Consider the following 12,212-nt stretch of genomic DNA (forward strand, 5'->3'; position numbering starts at 1 on the left):
GGGAGCCTTAAAAGTACCCTGAGATTTGTATTTGTGTGTTGTTGTTCAGTTTGCGACTCCATGGACTGCAGCGTGCCAGGCTTCCCTGCCCCTCACCATTTCCTGGAGTCTGCCCAAGTTCATGTTCGTTGCATTGGTAATGCTGTCCAGCCATCTTATCTTCTGACAGCCCCTTCTCCTTCTGCCCTTAATCTTTCCCAGAATCAGGGACTTTTCCACTGAGTCACCTGTTCACATCAGATGACCAAAATACTGTATTGCCTGTGTATTTATTTATTTATCCTTTGGCCATGGCACACAACATGAGAAATCTTAGTTTCCCAACCAGGGATTGAACCCCAGCCCCCTGCATGGGCAGTGCAGAGTCTTAACCACTGGACTACCAGGGAAGTCCTGAAATTTGTTTATTTTTATCAGGAATTTGCATGTCTCAGTTGTAATTATTTTTTGCTCACCTCAAGACTGTTCCAAACTAATGAAAAGTTGTGTCTTTCACTGGTTGGGAGAGGAAGAAGGCTTTCACTCCTGTTAAAAAAGTAATTCAAAATAAATGTAATTATATTTTAGATATTTTATGAAAAGAGAGTCTGGGACAACCATAACATGAACAAATCTGACACTTAAACATCTCTGAGAGGAAAGAGAGACAGCTGTTTCTGTTCACAGCAACGGGCCTGTGTTTGGCTTGTTGGCAGGGAGCACCAGCCTGGACGTTGGTAATATATCTGCCAGGCTTCTGGAAGAAGTTTAAAAGATGTCAAGGGAGTGAAGCCCGGGAGCAGGTTCTCTTGGGATCTGAGTTGATTAAAGGCGCATTACAAACCAAGTCAGTGCGTGTGCTAGCTCCTGAAACAGAGTTAAAGCAGCCAGAGGCCGGGCTTTGTGAGTCACTGTGATTTATTATGTTTTGTTGGTTGCCATGGTGCTGAACAGTCTATCAGAAGAGTCATTTTACTAAGCTAGTTCAGAAAGATTTTAGTTTGGTGTCTTCCTTTTTTTCCCCCTGGTGTCAGTGTATTGTATTTAGATAACTTGGCCCTATAAGGGCCCCTTGATTCTACATCTGTGTATTAAAATGCTTCTCCAAACTGAATTAAAATTGTGAATGTTAAGAGTCAAATAAGTGTTTTTGTTCATTGTCCTAGGTCCTATGACATCTGTCCCGTTAACCACTGCCTGATCAGTAGTTTGGAGCTGGGACTTCTTGTCTCTGAGAACATAGAATGTCAGTCACATTCCCAGCCAGATCACATAATGTTCTTGTTTCAGTGGGAAAATGTAACCTGAATTCTATGCACTGGGTACTTAGTTCTTCCACCCACTCACTCACTACCCCGACTCATTCCTATGACATGATGGGAAAGGAGTCCCAGCCCTTCCCATCTTTGCTCCACAGGAAGTGGTGAGTTCCCACCAGGAGAAATAGCAGTAGCCATTTTCATGCAAGCAGTGATGGTCAATCTGGTGACTGCCTTTCAGGGCCTGTCTGTGTATGTTCCACAATATTGATAAGGATGCATGATACCTCCAAATAGTGTTTATCATAAGAATCAATTTTCTTTCATTTATTCATTGATTGATTTGTTCATTCATTCAAAAAATTCATCATATTTGAGATGACCTATGTTTTTGTACCCCACTGGAGAGAAGTGTATTCTGATTTTCATTTATTTTCAACAGCATCATCTGAGAAAAATAAGGCATCATGACTAAATGGGTACCAGTGATGTTTTCTTGGGAAATTAAAAGATGAAAGAGAGTGTGAAAGAAAAGGATTCTGAGGCAGTGGTAGTATTTTTTGAATTAAACCTTTTTGAGAAGTTTCTAATGGAAATAATTTGGTGAGCCTTTGATATTTAAATCAAAAAATACATACACAAATTCACTAATCTCATTCATGAGAAATAAATTCTGTTGTTTTGGCTTTCCTCATCGCTGTTGTAAGATTCAGTTTTCTCAGGACCACTGAGTAAATTTATGCTTGCCCATCATGACCTAATTGCCTCCCAAAGACCCCCACCTAATACCATCACTATGGGGCTAGGATTTCGATTTATGAGCTTGGGGGAACACAGACATTCAAACCATAGCAATGGGTTTTATTTCATTTAAGAGGGTACTACAAATTGTTCCTCTACTCTCCTATTCTTGGACATTTGGGTTGTTTTCCAGTATTTGTGGGCATATGCCCACAAAAAGACATGCACAAGAAAGATCATAGCAATGGGTTCATAATAACCCATTAATGTATACATTAATGCACCTAAAGGTGAATTGCTGAGTCATAGGATATAGATACTTAACTTCATTCAAAACTGCTACTAGTTTCCCATAGTGGTGGTACCATTTTCTAATTGCTTCTTAGACTCTCAGCCAGTTCAATCTTTAGCCTCACTGTTACATCCAGAGGTATCTGCTGCTACCCATTTTTGAACATGTGGCGACTGAGGAATAAATTCTTCTGTTTGGGCTTTTGTCATTGCGGTTGTAGGATTCAGTTTTCTTAGGAGCCCTGAGTCAATTCATGCTTGCACACTGGCTTTCTAACTTCCAAATTTTTTCCTCTTGGTCTTTATGAATTTCTGCATTGAAAATATTTCCTTTATTGTCAATTTAATGGGTTTTCAGGACTTAGTAGAACTAAATGCTTATGTTCAATTCACTATTTTAAACCTATTCATTTAAGCTACTCTACCTTCACACAATTAGTGAAACTATTCATTTAAAGATACATAGTTTATTTTCAGGTGAATCTTAAGTTTAGAGCAGTAGGGAACTAAGAAGCAAAATAAAACTCCTTATGCAACAGGGAAAGGTCAGTCTATTTAGAGATAGAAATATTGTATCAAAAAGGACTCAACAATACCAAGCTGTGATAGCCATAATTATTTAATGATGTTATGTGAGAAAAGTTATAACAAACCTAGACAGTGTATTGAAAAGAAGAAGCATTATTTTGCCAACAAAGGTCTGTATAATCAGTAGTCATAAAAGATGTGAGAGTTGGACCATAAAGAAAGCTGAGTGATGAAGAATAGATGCTTTAGAATTGTGGTGTTGGAGAAGACTCTTGAGAGTCCCTTGGACAGCAAGGAAATCAAACCAGTCAATTCTAAAGATTTCTACCCTGAATATTCACTGGAAGGACTGATGCTGAAGCTGAAGCTCCAATACTTTGGCCACCTGATGCAAAGAACTGACTCATTGGAAAAGACCCTGATGATGGGAGCGATTGACGGCAGGAGGAGAAGTGGACAACAGAGGATGAGATGGTTGAATAGCATCACTGACTCAATGGACATGAGTTTGAACAAACTCTGGGAGATGGCGAAGGACAGGGAAGCTTGGTGTGCTGCAGTCCATGGGTCACAAAGAGTTGGACTCGGCTGAGCGACTGAACAACAACAATGTGATGGAAATTATGAAGAACTTTCAGCAGGTTGCAATAAGCAAATTACAGGTGATGTTTCTTATTGGATGGCTTCCCCATACTGATTCTTTTATTGGGTCACTTAATTGAGACCTGGAATGGACTGGGGACACATTTGCAAGAGATCAGTGTTATGGTGAATTCCAGATACTCAATTGAAGAACATACCTCCAAGGATTTCCCTGGGAGGTCCAGTGGTTAAGACTCCACACTTATATTACAGGGGGATAGGTTCCATCCCTGGAGGGGAAATTTAAGATCCCACATACTGTGTGGGGTGGCCAAAAAATAGAAAAGAAAAGACAAACATACCTTTTGTGGCAAGCTACCTGGTATATAAGTATCAGAAGATACATATGATTCAAGTTAGTAACAGTGAAACTGAAACCGTAAAAGGCTTAACTCATATTGCCAGTCCTTGTGAAAGGACCACCTCTTTGGATCTTGGATTTTGCATTTTTCTCTTGAAAGCCAAGGATGCAATGAGGCAAACTCTCTACTTCTTGGGTCCCTCAGTCTTTAATGGCTAAAATATAAATTCTAGAAAGACTTTTCTCTGTGAACGCTGGGCTTTTGTGTTTCTTGTTGGTAAATCCCAACTGCCCAGGTAGCGTTAGTGGTAAAGAACCCACTTGCCAATGCAGGAGTTGAAAGAGATGCGAGTTTGGTGCCTGAGTTGAGAAGAACCCCTGGAGGAAGGCATGGCAACCCACTCCAGTATTCCTGCCTGGAGAATTTGCATGAACAGAGGAGCCTGAGAGGAGCCTGATGGGCTACAGTCCATAGGGTCGCACAGAGTCGGACACAACTGAAGTGACTTAGCATGCATGCACACACACATGTTGGTAAATCACAGTGAGGAATTGGCTTCAGTAGAATTCAGGGACTGTAACCCATGAGGTTCACTTCGTTGAGCAAGTAATATTCAGTTTGAAGTGAGAACAATAGGAGATAGGCTTAAAGAGCAGGGAAAATTTAGGTTAAATGTATGGAAAAATTTTATAGAGAAGGTCTTGGTAAAATGCTATAATGATAACCTGACAAGAAGTTCATTAAGGGCCAGTTCACAAAGATCTGTGCAGGGTGTAGTCCTGACAGGGGAAGGTAGTCAGAGTCTAGAATTTGGGATCATGTACTGAGGAGCCCTTGAGAAGATCTGTGGCTTTTCATGAGGGACACAGCCAACCTGAAGCTGCAGAGAAGGAACCACGAGAATAATTACTCCAACCTCATCCTCCTCTCTCCCTTGGGTCTTCTTCCAGGGCACCCACTGACTGAACCAAACCAGACACCAGAGGGCAGAGGAGCCCCATTGATACAGTCTGCAGATCAGTCTCCCCGAGAGGGGAGAAGTATGGGGAGCAGAGAGAGGATCTGGAGGGGCCAATAGGAGACACCTCACACACATGTGTCAATGGTCAGCATGGTGGAGTGAGTTCCTAAAGCAGGCTACAGAGAGAATTTATGCAAGAGTTTTGGAAATAATATACCTACAGATTATTACAGGTGGACTGTAGTAACTGACTATCCTTTCCAGCTGCCATAAATTCGGGGCAGGGGGGCAGTTATGCATCACAAGTGTAAGAACAAGTTGCTGCTACTGGAAATCAGTGAAACACATTTTGTGAAATTCATTTTATAATAAAAAGTCTTCCCCACAAAGGCAAAATGCCCATTGTTAGCAGTAGTAAAATTGGTTGCCTAGTATTTTGCAGCATATAAAAGATTTTCATGTACAACATTTTGTGTTATTTCCTCATTAATCTTGGGAAGTACCTGGGATGATAGATCTTTTTTTTAAAACGTATTATATTGATGTATAGTTGATTTACAGTGTTGTGTTAATTTCTGGTATAGAGCAAAGTGGTTTAATTATACATATAAGTACATTATTTTTCATATTCTTTTCCATTATGGTTTATCATGGGATATTGAATATAGTTCCCTGTGTTATACAGTAGAATCTTATTGTTTATTTTTTCTATATATAATGGTTTGCACCTGCTAATCCCAAATTCCCAGTCCATCTCTCCTTTACCCTCTCTTCTGCTTGGCAACCACAGTCTGTTCTTTATGTCTGTGAGTCTGTTTCTGTTTCATAGGTAAATTCATTTTTGTCATATTTTAGATTCCATGTATAAGTACTATCATGATATTTGTCTCTCTCACACTTCACTTAGCATGATAATCTCTAGGTCCATCTATGTTATTGCAGATGATGTTATTTCTTTCTTTTTTGTGACTGAGCAGTATTCAATTGTATATATCTACCACATTGTCTTTATCCGTTCATCTGTAGATGGACATTTAAGTTGTTTCCATGTCTTGCATATTGTAAATAGTGCTGCTATTAGCACAGAGATGCATGTATTTTTTCAAGTTAGAATTCTGTTCAGAATATGCCGCAAGTGCGATTGCTGGATCTTATGGTAACTCTATTTTTTGAAAAACCTCCCTGCTGTTTTCCATAGTGGCTGCACCAATTTACATTCCTACCAACACTGTAGGAGGATTCCCTTTTCTCCACAGCCTCTCCAGGATTTGTGGTTTGTAGACTTTGATAATGGTTATTCTGACTGGTGTGAGATGATACCTCATCGTAGTTTTGATTTGCATTTCTCTAATAATCAGTGATGTTAAGCATCTTTTCATGTGCATGTTGGCCATCTGTATGTCTTATTTGGAAAAATGTCAGTTTAGATCTTCTGCCCACTTTTCAATAGGGTTTTTTGTTGTCATTGAGTTGTATGAGCTACTTGTTTATTTTGAAAATTAAGCACCTGTCGGTTGTATCATTTGCATGTATTTTCTCCCAGTAGGACAATAGACCTTTCTAACAGATGAGAAAACCAAGTCTTGTAGAGATAGAGATTGTCTAAGGTATCATGGCAAGCAAGGGGAAAGCCTGAATTTGAACCAAGTGTCCTGATGAAAAATTCAGGTGCCTTCCACAAAGAGAAATCCAGATCACATGCAATGATTTTTTAAAGGCAAAAATTGTTGACAATAGAAGAAAATACCAGTATAAGAAATTCTGCTTTCAAGGTATAGCTGAATGGGCTTTTGACTATGATGTTCTTTACTAGTAGCTGATTTTTTACTGTCTTCTGTTTGAGAAGACTGCATCTGGTGATAGATGGGGTGGATGTTTGAGTCTTGGAAGTTATACCATTATAACTAGGTAAAAGCCAGATGAGTCCATTCTGAAGGTCCATTTAAATCCTGAGTCCCGTATAACTCCAATATTTCATAAAGTTGAGCCTGATTTAATCTCTGAAAGACATTGCTTGGTATCCTAATAGCCACCATGTCTGATATATGCTACAGTGATCTACACTAGAGTGATTAGGTGACCATTTGGCCAATGTTTGGCCAGAGTTATAATAACAGTAATAAAAAATCCGTATCAGGAATAAAGTTGGGAAAGAGTGCATGGCAATTTTGTACACAGCCTGTGTGCCTTGGGGCAGGTCTTTATTCTGAGGTTTGCAGGTGGCCATTCTGGTGCTGTGACTTTGACTTCTCACTAGCAGCCCCTCCACTGTAGAAGAGAAGCCAACCCATTAGGCAGTGCATCCCTGGGGCTTTCTCTCATCTTTATTGTTCTGACATTATATGATCTCACCCTGCTGTCTTGACAGCTGGACTCAGAATTTTCTTCCTTATTTAAAAAAATATATATTAAGTATAATTTATATAAACCCCAGATCATAAGTATTCAATTAGCTAAGCTTTGACAGTTGGATACACCATGTAGCCAATATCCAAAACAAGAGAGAAAACATTTTTATCACTCCAGAAAGTTGCCTTATATCTTCTTAATCAGTCCCCTCACATCACACCTCCTCTGGGAGGGCAACTGCTCTTCTGATTTCTCTCACCATGATTGTTTGTCTGTTCTTGAACTTCATGTAAGTGGAATCATACAGTATCTGGCCTGTTTTACTCAATGTAATGTCTTTGAACTGCATGTTGTTTTGTGTATCACCAGTTTGTTACTTTTTACTGCTGGAGGTATTCCATCATTTAAAAGTACCACAATTTGTTTATATATTCTTCTGTTGTTGATTATTAGAGCTCTTTTCATCTTTTCATTTTTGGCCCAGTTTGAATAATGCTAAAGTAAACGTCCTTTTGTAAGTCCTTTTGTGGGCAATTGCATTTATTTCTTTGGTCCATTCCTAGCATTGAAATTGTAGGTATATATTCGGATTTTTTGCAGATAAAAAATTTATTCATTTTAATTGGAGGATAATTACTTTTCAATATTGTGATGATTTTTGCCATACATCAACATGAATCAGCTGTGTGTATACATGTGTCCCCCCATCCTGAACCCTCCTCCCACCTCCCTTCCCTCTGGGTTGTCCCAGAGCACTGACTCTGGGTGTCCTGCTTCATGCATTGAATTTGTACTGATTATCATTTTACATATGGTGATGTACATGTTTCAGTGCTATTCTCTCAAATCATCCCACCCTCACCTTCTCCCACTGAGTCCAAAAGTCTGTTCTTTACATCTGTGTCTCCTTTGTCGCCCTGCATGTAGGATTGTCGTTACCATCTTCTTTGTTGTTCAGTTGCTCAGTCATGTCCGACTCTTTGTGATGCCATGGACTGCAGCATGCCAGACTTTCCTGTCCTTCACCATGTCCTGGAGCTTGCTCAAACTCATGTCCATTGAGTCAGTGATGCCATCCAACCATTTTGTCCATTGTCATCCCCTTCTCCTCCTGCCTTCAGTCTTTCCTAGCATCAGGGTCTTTTCTAATCAGTTGGTAAAGTATTCACTTCAGGTAGCCACAGTATTGGAGCTTCAGCTTCAGCATCAGTCCTTCCAATGAATATTCAGGATTGATTTCCTGAATCAGGTAGCCAAAGTATTGGAGCATCAGCTTCAGCATTGGTCCTTTCAATGAATATTCAGGATTGATTTCCTTTAGGGTGGACTGGTTTGATCTCCTTGCAGTGCAAGAGACTCTCAAGAGTTTTCTCCAACACTACAGTTCAAAAGCATCAATTTTGCTCAGCCTTCTTTATAGTCCAGCTCTCACATCCATACATGACTATTGGAAAAACCATAGCTTTCACTATATGGACCTTTGTTGGAAAAGTCATGTTTCTGCTTTTTAATATGCTGTCTAGATTGATCATAGCTTTTCTTCCAAGAACTAAGTGTCTTTTAATTTCATGGTTGCAGTCAGCATTCGCAGTGATTTTGGAGCCCAAGAAAATAAAGTCTGTCACTGTTTCCATTCTTTCCGCATCTATTTGCCATGAAGTGATGGAACCAGATGCCATGATCTTAATTTTTTGAATGTTGAATTTTTAAGCCAACTTTTTAAAGCTGTGTCATATTGCATTTCTATTCCCAGTTTTTTAAGGAATCTCCACACTGTTCTCCATAGCAGCTATACCAGTTTGCATTCCCACCAGCAGTGTAAGAGGTTTCCTTTTTCTTCACACCCTCTCCAGCATTTACTGTTTGTAGACTTTTAAACTTTTTGACGATGGCCATTCTGACCAGTGCGAGATGATACCTCATTGTGGTTTTGATTTGCATTTCTCTAATGATGAGTGATGTTGAGCATATTTTCACATATTTATTAGCCATCTGTATGTTTTTTATTTTAGAATAGTTTTAGTTTTACGGAAGTGTTTCCCAGGTGGCACTAATGGTAAAGAATCCACCTGCCAATGGATGAGATGCAGGAGACGAGTGTTCAATCCTTGGGTTGGGAAGATCCCCTGGAGTAGGAAATGGCAGCTCATTCCAGTATTCTTGCCTGGAAAATTCCATGGAAAGAGGGTCCTGGTAGGCTATAGTCCATGGGGCCTCAGAGAGTCAGACACGACTGTGTAAGCACAGTTTTATAGAAATATTGCATAGATAGCACAGAGTGGTCCTTATACCCCATACCCAGTTTCCTCTATTATTGATATCTGACATTGGTATGGTACATTTGGCACCATTAATGAACCAGTATTGATATACTGAAAGTGAAAAGTGCAAGTGCTAGGTGCTTAGTAGTGTCCAACTCTTTGCAACCCTGTGCACTGTAGCCCTCAAGGCTCCTCTGTCCATGGAATTCTCCAGGCAAGAATATTAGAGTGGGTTGCCATTTCCCTCTCCAGGAAATCTTTCCAACCCAGGGATCGAACCCTGGTCTCCTGCATTGCAGGTAGATTCTTTACCGTCTCAGCCACCAGGGAAATCCATTGATATATTGTTAACTAAAGTCTATACTCTTCAGAGTTCCTTAGTTTTTGCCCTCTGTCCTTTTTCTGTCTATGATTCCATCCCAGGACACCACATTACATTTAAGTGTCATATCTCCTTGGGATCCTCCTGACTGTAACAATTTCTCAAACTTTCAAGTTTTGAGGACCTTGACTGTTTTGCAGAATACTGGTCAGGTATTTTTTAGAATGTATTTCAATTGGGATTATCTGATGTTTTCTCATGAATCGACTGAAGTTTTTATGAATTTGGGTGAGGAAGATCACAGAGTAAAGTGCCATCTTTATCAGAAATGTCAAGAATGTTGGGTGTCAATATCACTTATCAGTAATATTAACCTTGGTCACCTCATTAATTTACTGTTTGTTGGGTTCACTGGAAAGTTACTCCCCCTCCTCTTTCCATATAGTTTTCTAAAGTGTTGGTACTATTTTATACTTGGCCAAGCAGTGTTTGAGAGTCCACATGCTCCTTATCCTCACCAACACTTGCTCTTGTCAGTCTTTAATTTTAACCATTCTAGTTAGGGTGAGGTAATCCCTCTGTGGTTTTAATTTGCATTCAGTGATGACTGTTGCTGTTGAGCACTTTTTCATCTGCTTCTTGGCTATTCATATATCTTGTTTTGTGACATTTCTGTTCAAGTCTTTTGCCTGATTTTTTAAATTGAGTTATTTGTCTTTTTATTATTGAGTTGGGGAGTTATTTGTATATTCTAGACATAGCTTCTTTATTCAATATAGGCATGAAATGTTTTCTCCCAGTCGGTGGCTTGCCCATTGATTTCTTACTGATGTCTTTTGATGAGCTGGATTTAAGATTCTAATGAAGAGATTTGAGGTCCAGTGTTGGGTAATAGACTCTCACCCATTCTAAATCTGATGCTGCTAATTTTCAGTTATGAAGATTAGTGGTGGGCTGGTGGGTATAAGGATTATAGCTATCTTTTCTTTTCAAGTCATCTGATATTCATTAAAAGAAAATTTCCAAAGACAAGTTCAAGATTTCCCATAATAACAATAATTGTGTTGTTCAGTGAGAAGATTCCAGATGTATTAGGTCTCTTTGAGTAGCAACTGCCAGGACATGGAAGAAACCCATGTCCTGTCTTTTGCTAATTATGAATTCTCATTTCCCAAAAAGCTTAGGCATGATCAGGGATGACAGTAAAAAGGGGGCTCTTGCATGGGAACACAGTGCAAGTCAAGTTTACAGACAGAGAGGAAGCTAGCCTGGGAAATGGCAACACAGAGGCCACTTCCAGCATTTTCCCCAAGATTTGGTGACAGGGCGCATAATCCTTTAACCAATTAACAAAAAAGGAGAGAAGCAGAAGCCAGACTTGGTGAAAAACAAGTCTCCTTGTTCATCGGTCAAGAAAGAGTCTTCAGTCAGGTTCAGGAAGGGTCTGGATTCTTAGACTCAGTTGTTTACAGTTCTTAAACTCCTCTTGGAGAGGAAAGAAGAATTCCTCTTAAGAAAAGGGACATCATGTAATATTGAATATTGACTCATTAGTTGGGTCTGGGAGATATTTTCAAGCTTCTTGAAATACCAGTAATAAGGAAAGAGCTTTCTCTAGACTTCACATGTTAACTCATTTACCAGCCAGTCCTGACATATTGACTTCCTGAAATGGTGCTTGGTTCTAAAACTGATAATCATTAGTTTTAATCTTTCATATTTGCAAAAGATTGAAAATCTTTCAGGTTTTCAGTCTTCTGCAAATATGTTTGAAAAATCAGGTTGAAAAATCCTTTGTAGTTTCTAATTTGTGCTAAGTAAATACTGACTTCTTGATTGATTTCTGTCAATTCTTAATCATTTAGCATAGTATTTGTAATATTTAACTTTGGAGATGAGTACTTGGAAGATCATTGCATGCCTTTTCTTTAGTACCAATGGTGTTTGGAACTGAAAAAAAGACTCACCTTTGTTTTATTTTTACACATATACTATGATTTCTGGCTGGTAATGGCTCTGAACTCCTTGATTTTCCTGGATTCCACGTATGTTCTAGAATTCTCCATTTATCCAATTACCATGATTCTATAAAATTTGGAAGAAATAACAGTGGCTCAAGGAGGAAATAGCCATGGCTTAATGTCATGTACAGCTAAAAGTCAGGATTCTATTATTTGCAAAGAGGAAGAAAAATAGGGACTTGAAATTGAGAAGACTTGAGGGTCAGTGGCATTCCTTAGCACAATTTAAAGCATTCTAAAAAGTGGGGGGGGAAGTTTGTCCATTAAAAACATGATTCTGACTTTTTTTTTCCTTTAGGAAAAGAATGAGTCTTTTTACTTAGAAAGAAATCTGTCTCTGAATTTAGCCGTCATCTCTTCTCTAACTGCCTCTTTTCTTGCTGTTTCAGGTGAATCTCTTTGTGCTGCTGTCTGTGGTGTGTGTCCTCCTGAATTTAGCCGGATTTATTCTCGGCTGCCAGGGTGCTCAGTTTGTGTCCAGTGTGCCCAGGTGTGATCTGGTAAGCTGTCCTGAAACATCACTTTGTGCCTGTGCCAACCGTGGCCTGCCCAGCAT

At 39.4% G+C, this 12,212-nt stretch overlaps 1 protein-coding gene across 1 annotated transcript in view; it reads left to right on the forward strand.

The window, feature by feature from the left end:
* The window catches only part of ENTREP1 (endosomal transmembrane epsin interactor 1), a 76,684-nt gene that overhangs the window by 31,915 nt on the left and 32,557 nt on the right, over positions 1-12,212 (forward strand). The window contains exon 3 of the mRNA XM_024996163.2: positions 12,046-12,156. Within this exon, the coding sequence (XP_024851931.1) occupies positions 12,046-12,156 (111 nt within the window). The remainder of the gene's footprint in view (positions 1-12,045; positions 12,157-12,212) is intronic.

This window comes from Bos taurus, chromosome 8 (genome assembly GCF_002263795.3).
Source record: "Bos taurus isolate L1 Dominette 01449 registration number 42190680 breed Hereford chromosome 8, ARS-UCD2.0, whole genome shotgun sequence".
In the NCBI taxonomy this organism is placed as follows: domain Eukaryota; kingdom Metazoa; phylum Chordata; class Mammalia; order Artiodactyla; family Bovidae; genus Bos; species Bos taurus.